The 14,384-nt window shown below is 51.3% G+C and overlaps 6 protein-coding genes across 6 annotated transcripts; 5 read left to right on the top strand and 1 right to left on the bottom strand.

Moving 5' to 3' along the window:
* Positions 1-223: 223 nt before the first annotated feature.
* On the top strand, positions 224-2,500 carry ACHE_41333A (uncharacterized protein; the record flags this gene model as incomplete). Its single annotated transcript, XM_043279632.1, has 1 exon — positions 224-2,500. One exon carries the CDS (start codon positions 224-226, stop codon positions 2,498-2,500), a length of 2,277 nt encoding a protein of 758 aa, XP_043137291.1.
* Positions 2,501-5,380: 2,880 nt separating this feature from the next.
* ACHE_41332A (uncharacterized protein) lies at positions 5,381-6,589 on the top strand (the record flags this gene model as incomplete). The annotated part of the gene is made up of 1 exon (XM_043279629.1): positions 5,381-6,589. One exon carries the CDS (start codon positions 5,381-5,383, stop codon positions 6,587-6,589), a length of 1,209 nt encoding a protein of 402 aa, XP_043137290.1.
* A 599-nt stretch (positions 6,590-7,188) lies between these two features.
* Positions 7,189-8,030, bottom strand: ACHE_41331S (YoaK family protein; the record flags this gene model as incomplete). Its single annotated transcript, XM_043279628.1, has 2 exons — positions 7,189-7,787; positions 7,841-8,030. 2 exons carry the CDS (start codon positions 8,028-8,030, stop codon positions 7,189-7,191), a joined length of 789 nt encoding a protein of 262 aa, XP_043137289.1.
* A 1,046-nt stretch (positions 8,031-9,076) lies between these two features.
* Positions 9,077-9,388, top strand: ACHE_41330A (uncharacterized protein; the record flags this gene model as incomplete). Its single annotated transcript, XM_043279627.1, has 1 exon — positions 9,077-9,388. The coding sequence occupies one exon, from the start codon at positions 9,077-9,079 to the stop codon at positions 9,386-9,388; it is 312 nt and encodes a 103-aa protein (XP_043137288.1).
* A 1,265-nt stretch (positions 9,389-10,653) lies between these two features.
* On the top strand, positions 10,654-12,030 carry KLP7 (kinesin-3 family protein uncB; the record flags this gene model as incomplete). The annotated part of the gene is made up of 1 exon (XM_043279626.1): positions 10,654-12,030. The coding sequence occupies one exon, from the start codon at positions 10,654-10,656 to the stop codon at positions 12,028-12,030; it is 1,377 nt and encodes a 458-aa protein (XP_043137287.1).
* Positions 12,031-12,448: 418 nt separating this feature from the next.
* On the top strand, positions 12,449-14,041 carry ACHE_41328A (uncharacterized protein; the record flags this gene model as incomplete). The annotated part of the gene is made up of 1 exon (XM_043279625.1): positions 12,449-14,041. One exon carries the CDS (start codon positions 12,449-12,451, stop codon positions 14,039-14,041), a length of 1,593 nt encoding a protein of 530 aa, XP_043137286.1.
* Positions 14,042-14,384: the final 343 nt, after the last annotated feature.

Genomic DNA, 14,384 nt, shown 5'->3' with positions numbered 1-14,384 from the left:
ATCTTATGCCTCTCCAGACTTCGTTCGTCTCCTGTTCTTCTGCTGCGGACTTGATTCTTCAGTGAACATCCTGAACATCCTTAATTTCACTGGGCGAGGTTTCTTTCTACTACTCCACTCCTTCACTGCTTTCTATTCTCTCTCTATTTTGTGTTCTCTGTACTCTGTATTCACCCATGAGACCCCGCAGTCCCCAGCGCCTCCGCATCTCTGGCTCCCGACAATGACACTCGCTTCCAACTCCAACCGCCTCGAATCGACGTCTCGGCCCCGGTCGCGCAAGTTGCCTACAAACTCATCCGCTGCCCCTAGGAAACGCCGAAAGCGAACCGTCGCCAGTGGCGCCTCCGACGACTGCTTCACCTGCGCTAAGCGGAGCACGCGTTGCGACCGCCGCCGTCCATACTGTTCGCAATGCTTGGATTCGGGTCGGGAATGCGCGGGATACAAGACCACTTTAACCTGGGGGGTAGGGGTTGCCAGTCGAGGAAAACTACGGGGATTGTCCCTGCCGGTGACCGGGGCTCAACCGACTGCGTCTTCGAAGTCGTGGCCCTCACCTTCCACCGACCCACCACCTGAACCGGTGGCCTCGTCAAGCCCTCCTCGTTCTATCCCGTTGATTGCTGCGGACGCGACCCCGCTGGAATCGACACCACCATCAGTAGCACCCTACCAACAGCCTTCTCAGCAACTGTCTCCCGCGTCGGATACCGTACAAAATGTGATGCCATGGCCACGTGGTATGCCTTTGGCTCCGGAGGTTTGGCCCAGTACTTCCATGTATTCTCCGGCGGCCTACTCGCCAAGTTCAGTCACTCAAATTGATTTTGGAGAGAGTCCGGCAGCAAACACCCCTCCATATTTCACAGTGGGAACTGAAGCAGTCAGTCAAGCCCCGATGGCAGCGCAATGGCCAGGGCCAGAGGCGCAGGAACCACGGGACCATGACAATTCATTTTCGTGGGCACAATTTCCTTCTCCGTCGTATTCTCAGATGCTCCTGTCGAGATCGGTTGGGCACACGCCGCGTCTTCGATATCTGATCAGCTACTATGCCGAAGTTATCGCCCCGATGATTGTGGCTTTCGACAGCCCGACGAACCCGTTCCGCGCGCAAATCTTACACCTGGCACGGGATAGCGAGTCCCTGCAAGAGGCCATCGCGACTCTTTCGACCAGTAACTTGCGACAACGGCAAGCGCGCAAGACCATGTCCACGGAGAGGACTCCGGCGTCTCGAATGTCGTGCATGGCGCATCGGGCGCTGACTCGGGATGATCTAGGAAACCACTCGGCCTCGGAAATTGCGCAGGAGGAACAGTACCACCGGGGGCGGGCCGTGAGAGCTTTAAATGCGGAGTTGGCGGATCCGCAACAACGACTGTCGGACTCGGTGTTGGCGACTCTGCTTATCCTGTGCCTATTTCATGTCTGCGACACCGGGGTGGCCCAATTCAAGACGCAGTTTGCAGGGGTTACCAAGCTGTTGGCCATTCGGATGCGTGCAAGCGGAAGAGTGACGGATGATCTGAAATGGTTTATCCGCATATTCACCTGGTTTGACACAATGACTGCGACGACCAATGACCGTGAGAGCCACCTGCGCGGTACCTGTTTGGACATTACCTCCCTATCAGACGGAGACTGGGGTCTCGAGCAGCTGGCCGGCTGCGACGCCAGCCTTTTTCGGCTAGTCGCGCAGCTGGGTCGTTTGAATCTTCTCAGCCAACACCGAACACCGCGGGGCCCAGCGCCTCCAGAGATGTCTGTTCCCACGACGACCCTCCCGCCGTCGATGATTCATCCGCAGGGCGTGTTTGTCGTGCCTTGTGGTGTTCCGGGAGCGGTCGACCTCAACGGATTCCCGACCGCAACGCCGCCGCAGGTCAACGTGCCCAGCCCTTGGCCTACGTCGCCTGCATTCTGGACCGAGTGGTATTCTCTGCGTCAAAAATTGGAAGCGTGGCGGTATCTGCCTCATGGCAGTGGAACCAGGCCTGCACCGCCATATATCTCGCCGCCGTCGTCGCCATCGTCGCTGTCGACGGTCGCATCCCAGCACTATGAGGAGATCTTCCATGTGTCTGAGTCATTTCGACACGCTGCGATCCTCTACAGCGAACGACTCGCGTATCCGGATCTACCGTCCAGCCACCCGCGGATCCAAAACATCGTGCAGGTCGCCATGCATCATCTCACGGCGGTGCAATCAGACGCCTACCTGCTCTGGCCGCTTTTCATCACGGGATCAGAATGTGTCTTGGAAAGCGAGCGCAGCCTGATCCGCCAGCGGTGTCGGGACATCTCCCGAGACTCCGGATTCTGCAACAACCTATCCTGTCTAGATCTACTGGAGAAGATCTGGGCGCAGAACGCCACGACGGACGGATACGGGAACTGGCGGGCACCCAGCGGAGCACTAGCGTTTGAACGAGGCTTCCGATGGCAACAGGCGATGCGATCCAAACGAGCAGATGCCGAGTACATGGTAGTTTAACGACCGCGATACCTTATGCTGGCTGGCCCGATCTGGTATCATTTGATGAGGGCATCTCACGCCATGACATGTATACACTAGACCCTGTACATAGAGTAATATATATTTCACCGAATACCAAGCGATACATAATGCAAAACCTACATATTTTCGCTTATTGCCAAAACCCACACTCTTCGTCTGACCACCATATATCGGTCAGCACGCAACTTAAACAGCCTGTCAGACTCGTGCATCTGCATGGGAGAGGCAGACTCGGCAAGGCATGAACAGGTCATCTTATCGGGGACCAACCAGCAGAAATACCGCCGTTAGCGAGGCAGTATTGCAGAGTTGAGAAAAAGGTTAATTTGAAAGTGAGGCCGCCATTTCCCATTTCGGCCTGATCGTATCCTGAGTTGTAAGGCTGCATAGTCGGTCTGGATGATGCTATGCTGCTCCATAGAAGATTCTGCGTCACTCCATGGCTATGATGTTATGCGTGGAGGAGGGGTTGGAGGGGCTGAGGGGCTCTTAGGAGGGGTATTGTACAGGATGAGCAGACTTTTACGAGGGACTGAGGGGTATCCCACTTTCCTTCCCGGGGCGTATTGTAGACTGCCGTTTCAGTTGAGGTGCTGAAGGTACTGCCGAGGAAATACTGATCTATTTTTGACCTTATCACGCAAGTAGACGGTGAACGTGCAGATGTATGCGTGTGTATGTGTGCATAGTACGGTGGCCGGTCACCGTCAAGCGATTAGCAAGTCAACTGATAGTAGCGGTGATAGGTATGGATAATATGCTATTTCCTGGTTGTCACTTGGTAGTGGTTCCTAATCACGTAGCGGATATATATCGCAGTGATATCATCGAGAAAGGTCTATTTAGCATTATCCGGGCAATAGCGACTAGCTGGCTTGTAGTAACAGTATGCGGCTGGTCCGTACTGTAGAACAGGCTGAATTGCCTTTGTAGGACAGTAACTGCCTTGTCTTCCTACCAGCCAGCATTGCATTGCTAGGATTGTCGGACTGTCGGACTGTCGGACCGCTGGACTGTCGGGTTCACTACATGACACGGCCTATAGAATGATCGACTATTAGGGGCCTCGGGCAGGCTTGGAATTGAACCGTAAAAATGTGGCTATACAGAGTACGGCCGAAGCGCCAGGCTGGTAGCACGACACTCGCACAGTCAATTAAGGGCAGGGCTGTATAGTGCAGCAAAGCCATGTCGTGGCTAGTATTTATATCTGCACTATAGAAGATCGTAGTACAAAGGCCTGTACTCCGTAGCACAGCAAGGCTGGCGCCAACCTGAGTCAATATCTGTTCTTAAATCCGACTGCATGGCAGAGCACTCCATATAGACTGGAGTACTTCTGTAGGTAGTACTCCGGCCTCGTGGCGCATGCTTCTTGGATGGTTATTTTTGTCCATATCTCTTCTAGACAGAAACCAATCGAGCGGTATAATCAGAGACCCCGGTTGATAGATGGAGGTGCAGGAGCTGGACCGGTTCGAAATCCAACCTGCAGATGCTTATTTGGGGGCGTCAGGGAGTTTGAGTACTGGACAACGGATAACAGACGAGGGTAAACAACAAACAACAGTCATTCCATTCCGAATACCAACGCGTCGACAGTAACAATAATAATAACAGACATATCAAACAAAGTCAGAAAGTATCAAATAAAGATTGACGCGTCTGGATTCTCGGGACTGAATCGGAATCCGGCGATAATTGCGATATGCCAGACATAAGGAGATCCCCGTACAGGCCGTGCATTCGTGCATATCGACCCGGAACGCTGGGAGATTTGCAATGTTTGAGCGTGTTTGTCAGTCAGTGGCGTTTGATAACTGATATACTCTGTACGAGTGGCTGATATAGCTAATAATTGAGCTGAACGAGTCCAGCTGAGCGACGTCGTACTGGATCTTATAGCCATGTTATAGGTCATTACGGAGTACCCTGTAGATGGTTTCGATTCAATCGGATAGGATCCCCCTTACTCTGGACAGGCATAGTAGTACTCCGTAGAGTACCCCTGTCAGGGGCATTCTCTGATTGGCAAAAATTCTACGACGAAAAAATTTTCAACGGGCCAATGTGGTGCGTGAGAATAAGGACGGACTAGCGGTTTTGAATCCTTCTAGATTTCTTTTTCTTTAGTCCTTGTCCGTTCCAAGTACGGAGCGGTCTGATCAGTAGCGGTAATACCCAACGCAGAGTTTTACTTGTAGTTTTAGTTAGGAGTATGAACCGTGGGTTGGGACGGGAGTGCGTATGAGCCATGGTACACTCCATAGGTAAAGTACACAGGTAGCTGAACCCATAGGGAGAATAGTAGCTGGTAAAGAAATAGCTGAACATAGAAGGAACCAGCTGAATTGCCACTGAGATTATGAGACAAGGTAATAATAATTATGATGAGCCACAATGACTCGTCTGTCAGGTGATAATACGGAAATACCGGCCACTGGACTAAATCCACGGCCTGTTAAGCCCACGCCTCCAATCGAAACCTACAAAACCCTCGGCTCCCTCGCTTTAATCACTCACTCTCCCCTTTCTTTCTGCGTCTGCATTCCCTCCTACTTAACCACCTTTTGCCTTGGTGGTGACTGCGAGAATCCATATTCTTAAACGCAGCAGTTCAAATGTCCGCTCGCACCTCGTCGCTTCCCTCTTCTCGTGTACGATCGGTTCCCTCGCCCCGGTGACGGTTTGGTCGTTTTGTTTGCTCTTTTGCTGGATTTTTTTTTTTGGCTAGTTTTGCCTGCTAGTTGTGTTATTTGGTTGTTTTTTTTTGCATCTGATATCCTGTATTATACACTTCGTGTTTCTTCGGGAGTCTAAAAGTCGCTTTATTTTCGTTATTTACTGCTTCACATAATGTATCATTACAATCCTCCTCCTCCGGGCTGGTCGGCCTACGACTACGCTTCTCCTCCCACCTCTCCTGCCTACGCCTACTATGCGACTCAGTACGCCAGTCCCTACGTCTCGTCACCTCGAGGTGCTTCGTCCAAGCGTCATACTCGCAAAGCCAGTTATGCCGGCCCTTCCGCCAAAGACTGGGGTCATCCGGCTTCCTACTCGCACAGCAGTTACTATGATTTTGCCCCAGAGTTTGGCACGCCGCCACCATCGCGCAAGCACGATCCTGTAAGTGCTTCTTGTGGCTATCCTCCGTCCTCCTTTTCCCACCGTCGCTATTCTGCTGCGGCAGACCCTCGTCCGCCGCTCAAGCAGCGTCACGCCTTTGTGGATGTGGTCGACGATGTGCCGCGATATGTCTTCCACGACCGTCGTTCGCGATCGCCGCCGCCGTCCTACTCCACTCCCCAGCGAGATAGCGACCGCCGGCCCCGACGCCCGTCTTCCTCTCATCGCAAGCCAAAACCCCCAACTGATCAGTATTTTTATTATAACCAGGTGCCCGCATATGATGATGCCGAGTTGTCCGCCAAACGGTCGCGCGCGCGTCGCCAGTCCACTTCCACCCGCACTCCATCCAAGCCCAAGTCGACCTCGAGCACCAAGACCACGCCGGTAGCCACCGAAGAAGATGCCGAGCGCGCTGGAATTCCTGCTGGATACTCAACCAAGAACTGGGACCCGACCGAAGCCCCGATTGTTCTTCTTGGCAGTGTGTTCGACGCCAACTCGCTGGGCAAGTGGATCTACGACTGGACCGTTTTTCACAATGGCGCCTCCACCCCGATGGCCGATGTCGCGGGCGATCTGTGGTTGCTGTTGATCAAGTTGGCAGGCAAGGTCAAGCGGGCGGACGAGTGTCTCGACCGGATCCAACGTCGTGAATCGCGCGAAACCGTTGCGGACTTTCTCGAAAGCGGCGAACGACTGTGGGTGCGGTTCAAGAAGCTGCTCAAGGCATGTGAGCACTTTATGTGGAAGGTGGCCAAGCGCGAGGGCAAAGCAGTATCGATGGGCCGTAACGCCGGCTGCGAATTCGTCGAGTCGCTCTTCGGCCGGGACCGCGAACTCGAAAACACGGAGAAACTGATGAACAGTATACGTCTGTGGAACATGCGTTTCGACGCCAACTGCGACGAGATCCTCCGCCGGCCGTCTGCATAATTTGCATGCACATTATGGATTTCTCCAGTCCAACTACAACAGTCCTGTGTATGGACAGGTCATAAAAGTAATATTTCTTTCATTTGTTGTTCTGTTCTCTAGCGCAGGATGATACTGGTACAGGATCGGGAGGCGCACCTTGGTTTGTTTCGTTTCTTGCATGACCGCGGCATTCTGTTTTGACTGCTTGCGCTGTTTTTTTTTTTTTTTTTCGTTTCGTTTCTTCGGCTTTCTGTGTACCGTCGCGTTGAGCATTGCTTTGCTTCGAGATACCATTCTGCGATTGTCTTGGATTGCGACTGTTTGTTTTAATTTGTGGACAGGTTGATTCGCTCTTTCCGGCTGTCTCTTTTCTTTTGTTGTGCCTGAGACTGCATAGACACCCACCTCCATGACTACTTTACTTTTACTATTTTACTACTTTACTGCCTTTTGAGAATATCCTGGTACTACCCCTGTAGCCATGTGTAGAGTGCATAGAAGATGCATATGTAGGTCTATCATGCAAGCCACGTGTCGCATCCATCTATTAGCGTATCCTCTATACTCTGTACTTTGTACCGTCTATATGCTATGCTATCCAATCCAGTTGAATGAGATTACTGCTCCCCCCACCAACCAAACCACACAAACCCAATCACGAATTTAATCCCAGCCGAAATCCACAGCGCAGACTCCATCCCCCCTGCACTCCGGCTCAACCACCCGCCCACAATCGCCCCGACAAGCAACATGACCACAGCCCCGGCGCGACGATTCCGCTTGACATTCCCCGTCGGACCCGAGACAAGCTTCGGATCACTCGCGAGGTCAAAGTATACACTCGTCAGGACAACGGAGGGGATCTCATTATACCCCAGCGCGCGCGTGGACGTAATACTCCCCGCGCTCTGGAACGCTAGGAGCGCAATGGGAATCAACTCCAGGAAAAGCGGTCCGCCGGTTAAACTCGCGTCTTGCGAAGTATGCGGGATAAGGTCTGCTTCGATCAGGGCGACCGCGATGACGATGAGGATGGACTGGACGAGGAAGGAGACGAAGAGGGTTCCGCGACGACGAGCACCGGCGATACGGGTGGTGTTGGAGAAGGTTGTCGCGCCGAGGAAGAAGGCGGCGATGGAGACGAGGGATTTTAGCCAGCCCCAGGGTTTGTTGAAGGGTTGGGAGGAGGCGCCGAGGCCGAGGAAGATTGTGTTTCCTGCGAGCGTTAGCGAGCGCTGTATAGAGGCGTGTACGGGAGAGGACGGGTACCAGTCTGCATAGCAAGGAAACAGGTCCAGGCATTATAGGCGCTGCTGTCACATAGCCCGGTGACAAAGCAGAGCACAAGACCAATCCAGTCGGCGTAGACCGGACTGATGGATTGATTCCATAGTTGGGCCAACGACGAGGGTTTCGTGGGGGACTCGGGTTCAGGGTGAGCCTCGATATCGGATTTCATACTGTGGTGGTGTGTACAGGCGAACAGGTGAAAAGCTGAGCGAAAAGAAAGGAAAGAAGGGGGAGGTGGATTTTATCGTCGGTGTATTTCGGGACTGCCGATCGCAGAGTTTGCGGAAATGACCCGCTGCCACCACAGCCTTATCAGTATGCTACAGAGTACTCCGTCCAGAGTACAAGTAGAGCTATTGCCCCCTGCAGAGACTTGCATGGAACTCATAAATATATCTGCCTGAGCGGTCTAGGCCAATCACACCCCCTGAATCACAGATCATCGCCCCGCTTCGGATAGGGCTGAAGCGGTCGTTTTGTGATATTCTCTCCATAAAAACGCGTGATTGACCCAGCCGATGGTGTCATTCGTTTAGCCTGCCTGTTCTGGGTAGTTTGAAGCTATTCAACGGCCAGCTTGTCAGCATGGCTGTTGGCGCAGCTGTGCAACTAGAGCACTTTTGTCGGTCTGCGGTGAATACTTGCTCCGTGCTGGACTCGTGGGTATTGGTGGGTCAGCTAACGCAGGCTTACCCTACTGAACGGTATGAGTATCCATCCTGGAATGCTAAGTTGCAAGTGCAGGACAATCTGACGGCAGCAGAAGTGTCACAAGACATCGACCAGACGTCAAAATAGGCGAACCAGACTTGGCTGACTAGATCTGAGATCAATCTCAAGTACAATGACCTCAGTCAAAGCATACAGCGGCGTTGGATGAAGTCACCCAGTCTCTAGTACCATATCACCTTGCCAGCACCAGCGCCAGCCAAATGAAAAAACATCCACGCCCCAGTGGCAGAAACAATGGCCACCCGAGCGAACTGCGGAGAGGTTATCCATGTTGGCTCGCCGGCGTCATTGTGTATCATCATCGCCACTTGGTGCCAGCGAAGTATATAGGAGCCCTTGACAATGGACTTGTTCTCTCAGATCAAATCAGAGCATTCACACTGAAGTGTCAATTGCATATATCTACGGTATGTCTTGACATGTCTTGACGTGGACACAAATGATCTACCAAATTCGCCATATAAATGCTGACAACCAAGCACCATGCCCTCTTCCAAAACCGACACCGCAATCCGTCTTCCCGAAAACGCAGACCAAACCCGTCGTCTGCGAAACGTCACCCAAGACCGCAAAGCTGTTTCTCGCATGCAGAACGAAGCCAACTCCTCCAAGAACAAGGTCGAGGATGTAAACTGCTGGGGGACTGGGCAGTTGCTGGCCACCGGGATCGATGAGTCGGCCAATCCAGTGCCGGACCCTGTTACCTTTGGGAATGGACGCAAGGCGAGACAGAATCAGCAGCAGCAAAAGGATGAAGCGGATGTTTACGAAGCTATGAACCAGCAATTTGATTAGGTATCTGTAGTTAGGATCTTGTAACAATGGTATTATCCTTATAATTCCAATTTTTTATCTGCAACAGCATGAAGAATTACAGCCATTCTTCACAGTTCTTCACATGCTTGTCGTACATTGTGGCTGTTCACGCTGTATCATGTTGATTGCTATGGCAACGACCGCCTGAGGCACCGATACTCCGCAGTAAAGGACCACTCCATACTCCACGTTTTGTGTTGATAAACCGACCATTTATTATTGCTGTACTGTACTTGCATGGCCCTTGTTTCTTTTGACTTTGTTATCACTTGCATGTTCCCCTGACTTACAGGACCGGCGGCTCGATGGACCGCGGGATCGCCTGTTTACTCCATTAGAGCCTCTGCCCGGACCATCTGAAGTCTCTTGGACCATCTCGATCTGTCCGCCATTCATTCACTCGTTCTTTCATTGTTCTTGCAGTGGGGATTCCACTCGCCTCCCTTGAGGGAAGGCATTCCATCTGTTGTTGTATTCTACTTCCTTCCTGTCTCTTCAGACCATACCCCACTCCTTCCCTGTTTATCCTTGACATCTCGACGTATGTACCATCAATTGCTCTATCGCCAGCGCGAATCTCTTTCCCAAATTATTCATTTACTGAGACATCCCAGCCCGGAAATGGCCCTCGATCCTCGTTTCTACGCGGGCACCGGCCTCGACTCCCAGTCCTCTGCCTCGTCCGGCGTCTCCGCAGCTACCGGCATCACCAGTCCTTCTGCAGCGTCGACCACTGCGTCAGCCGCGAATTTGCAATCGAGTGCCTCCAGTCCATCTCTGCGTGCGCGCGAAAGTATTGCGGTTCCTGTGACTCAGGATGTAGGTTCCTCGCCAGGAGGAAACGTCCGTGTTGTCGTCCGCGTGCGAAAGTTTCTGCCTCGAGGTATGTGATTATAACACTCTATGGAGGATATAAGGCTGGTGCTAACCTGGCAGAAATTGAACGCGATGCTGAATGCCTGATTGCGATGGACCCCCGCACCCAGACCACCAAACTGCTCGCACCCAAGGTCAATCCAGAAGACGAAGGGAAGCCAAAGTCGCAGGCCCGTGGAAAGGTGCTGGAGGACAAGTCCTTTGTCTTTGACAACTCGTTCTGGTCGCATAACGACAAGGACCCGCACTACGCTCAGCAAGAGGATGTCTATGACTGCCTGGGAGAGGATTTTCTGGACCACAACTTCGAAGGATACCACACTTGCATTTTCGCTTATGGACAGACAGGCTCCGGAAAGAGTTATACCATGATGGGGACCGCCGAGCAGCCGGGATTGATCCCTCGAACTTGCGAAGATCTCTTCCAGCGCATCGAAGCCTCGGAGACTCCTGATGTCAGCTACAACGTTCGGGTGTCGTACTTTGAAGTGTACAATGAGCATGTGCGTGACCTGCTCGTGCCTCGGACCGATCCCCCGAACTATCTGCGCATTCGCGAGTCGCCCTCGGAGGGACCGTATATCAAGGACCTGACCGAAGTGACTGTGAAGAACTACAGTGATCTCATGAAGCACATGCGCAAGGGCGACACTTCGCGTACGACTGCCAGCACCAAGATGAACGATACCTCTTCTCGATCGCACGCTGTCTTCACCATCACCCTGAAACAGATTCACCACGATCTCTCCACTGATGAGACTACGGAACGTACGGCGCGCATTCGTCTGGTGGATCTGGCGGGCTCTGAGCGGGCCAAGTCCACTGAGGCTACGGGCCAGAGACTTCGTGAAGGATCCAACATTAACAAATCACTCACCACCCTGGGTCGAGTTATTGCCGCGTTGGCGGATCCGAAGCAGGGACGATCCGGAAAACGCAAGAGTCGAGATGTTGTGCCGTACCGTGATTCCATCCTTACCTGGTTGCTCAAAGACAGCCTGGGTGGTAACTCGAAGACGGCCATGATTGCGTGTATTGCCCCCAGCGATTACGAGGAGACACTCTCCACTCTCCGGTATGCGGACCAGGCCAAGCGTATCCGTACTCGTGCTCGTGTCAACCAAGACCATCTATCCGCTGCTGAGCGTGACAAGCAGATTGCCGAGATGGCGGAGACGATTCGCACACTCCAACTCAGTGTCAGCCAGGCGGTTGCGAACCGACGTGAGAGCGAAGTCCAGAGCGAGCGCTTGGAGGATTACCAGCAGAAGGTTGAGAAAATGCAGCGACTTATGGAGGAGACCAAGATGGTCAGCGAGTGCAAGATCCGTCAACTCAAAACCGAGAATGAAGCCCTACGCAACCATCTGAAACTGGCCATCGACAGTCTGCGCAACCCGATCCCGCCGGTGACTATCGAGAAGCGCAAAAGTAGCCTGTATGCGTTGGGCGAAGATGAGGAATCGGAAAACCCGGACCTCACCGATGATAAGGAAGATGACTCGTCTCCTGCTAGTGACGAGGAGCCGGAACCCGATCTTATCTGGGAGGATGATGATACCATTGAAGTCGAAGCTGGTCAGATCGAAGCGCAGGACATGCAGTCACACATGGAGGATCTTCTGAGCGATCTCAGCATGTTCAAGCGCAAACTGGCTTCGGACCATGAGCGATTCCGTTCGATTCGGGATCAGCAGAATCGCAAGCAGCGTCGCCCACTCAGTGATGTGATGCTCAACGAGTGATCATTCACGGAGCTTTTTCTTTTTACTATCTTTCTCAAGGATCTCTCTTGTATCGAAAACGGTTGGCGTCTAGTGTCTTTGGGAGGAATCTCGTTATTGGGTTGGGAATCGGTATTGGTGTCAGGAATATGGGACGGCAGTAGGGATATCCTGGCATTTGGTACTGGCTTGTTTCTTTCTTCTTTCTATCTTTTTTGCCTTCTTCACCTCCTCTACGGAAAGGTTTTTGTTAGATTCCCTTGGGTGGCTTTGTCTTTTTTCTTTTTTTTTCTTTTCAGCATGAGAGACGATGTAATGAGTAATCAATAAATGCTAACGTAATCGGACACCGAGCTGCGCGGGACACCGAGCTGCGCGGTCGGAAGCCGCTTCTCCTGAATATGATCCCATATACTACTTTTCTACTGCCATATTCATCATGACTGAAATACCGAAGGAAAAACGTCTAGAATTGGCCATTGAGGCTTTTCATAAAGGCCAATTCCCATCAAAAACGGCCTGTGCAAAAGCCTTTGATGTGCCTCCAAGGACCCTCATGACTCGCCTCGATGGGACTGTCTCTCGCCAACATACAATTGCAAATTGTCGCAAGCTATCAAATACTGAAGAAGAATCCCTTAAAAACTGGATTCTAGACATGGATAAACGTGGTCTACCCCTTCGAGTATCAAATGTACGCCATCTTGCTCAGCTTTTATTATCCGCGCGGTCTAAGCCATCAAAAGACATCTCTATCAGCGAGAAATGGGTCTCCCGATTTATTCAACGCCATCCTGAGCTCAAATCCAAATATACCCGCCAATATGACTATCAGCGTGCCAAATGTGAAGATCCGGAGCTTATAAAAGGCTGGTTTAATCGTGTTCAAGAGACTATCCTGAGATACGGCATTGCAGAGCAGGATATATACAATATGGATGAAACTGGCTTTCAAATGGGAGTGGCATCAACTGCAAAGGTTATTTGTGGATCAGAGACAAGAGATAGCCATGCCAAATCTATCCAGCCTGGAAATCGCGAGTGGATTACCATAATAATTGCCATAAATGCCTCTGGACATGCTCTACCTCCGCAAATCATTATGGCTGGGAAAAAGCATCAATCTCAGTGGTATTCAGCTATTCCAAAGGAATATAGAATCAGCTTGAGCGATAATGGCTGGACTAATGATATTCTGGGATTTGAATGGCTTCAGGAGATGTTTGAGAAGCATACTGCTTCTCAGACAGCTGGCAGATATCGTCTTTTAATTCTTGACGGCCATAGCAGTCATGCCACTGCTAGTTTTGATCAATTCTGCACTGAGAGAAGGATTATTCCGTTATATATGCCTCCTCATTCATCTCATCTACTTCAACCGCTTGATATAAGCTGTTTTGCGCCACTCAAGCATTATTACGGCCAGAAAGTCAGAGAGATGGCAGAAAACAACATCCATGCCATTGATAAACAAGACTTCATATCTATCTACTCCAGCATCCATGGCCGTGCATTCTCTAAGGCCAATATATTGAGTGCATTTGCAGCTGCTGGTCTTATTCCTTTTAAACCAGAGAGAGTTCTTGCAAAACTCAACATCAAGACACCGACACCACCTTCTTCCTCATCCAGCAACCAATCCTTTTATTTAGGAAGAACACCAGTCAATCTCTATCAGTTGAATCAGCAGAAAAAGCAGATTCAAGAACTTCAAAGCCAATCCCTATCTTCAGTTGTTGCAGAGCAGATGCTTGAAAAGTTTATAAAGAGCACAGAAGTCGCAATGCAGGATGCTATTCTATTAAGACAGGGATTCCATCAGCTCCACACGTCAAATAAGCATCAGAAAGGGAAGAAGAATATGACACGAGCCTTTATTCAAGATGGAGGTAGTCTAACTGGCTCTGAAGGTCAGCAAAGGTTGATTGAGAGGGAGGCGATACAGGAGCCATCAAGAAGGCCACGGCGGCCAGCACGATGCAGCAACTGCAATGAAGAAGGCCATAATAGGTTAAAATGTCCTGCTAAATAGTAGTAAATTTAATAGATCGAATACAGTTCAATGTGGCATTTATTTAACTAGGTTGATGAAATAATTCGTATAATTCGTATAGAAGAGTTAGTTACTCGCCGCCGCCGCGCAGCTCGGTGTCCCGCGCAGCTCGGTGTCCGATTACGTTATCTTGAATAACCATTCCAGTAATTATCTTTTATAGTTGTAGTACTACAGTAGAGTGTTAGGGCCGTGCATCATAATTCTGCCGTGAGTCAGTCTCCCCACAACCCGCCCCCTTCTCTTCTCCGACAAATCTTCAATGCCCCTCTTGACTGGAACTTTTCCAACACCGTTTTATTTTTGTTCCCTTCGCATCCAC

Source organism: Aspergillus chevalieri, chromosome 4 (genome assembly GCF_016861735.1).
Source record: "Aspergillus chevalieri M1 DNA, chromosome 4, nearly complete sequence".
In the NCBI taxonomy this organism is placed as follows: domain Eukaryota; kingdom Fungi; phylum Ascomycota; class Eurotiomycetes; order Eurotiales; family Aspergillaceae; genus Aspergillus; species Aspergillus chevalieri.
Note: the sequence above shows the minus strand (reverse complement) of the source record. Positions and strands in the feature narration are given on the sequence as shown.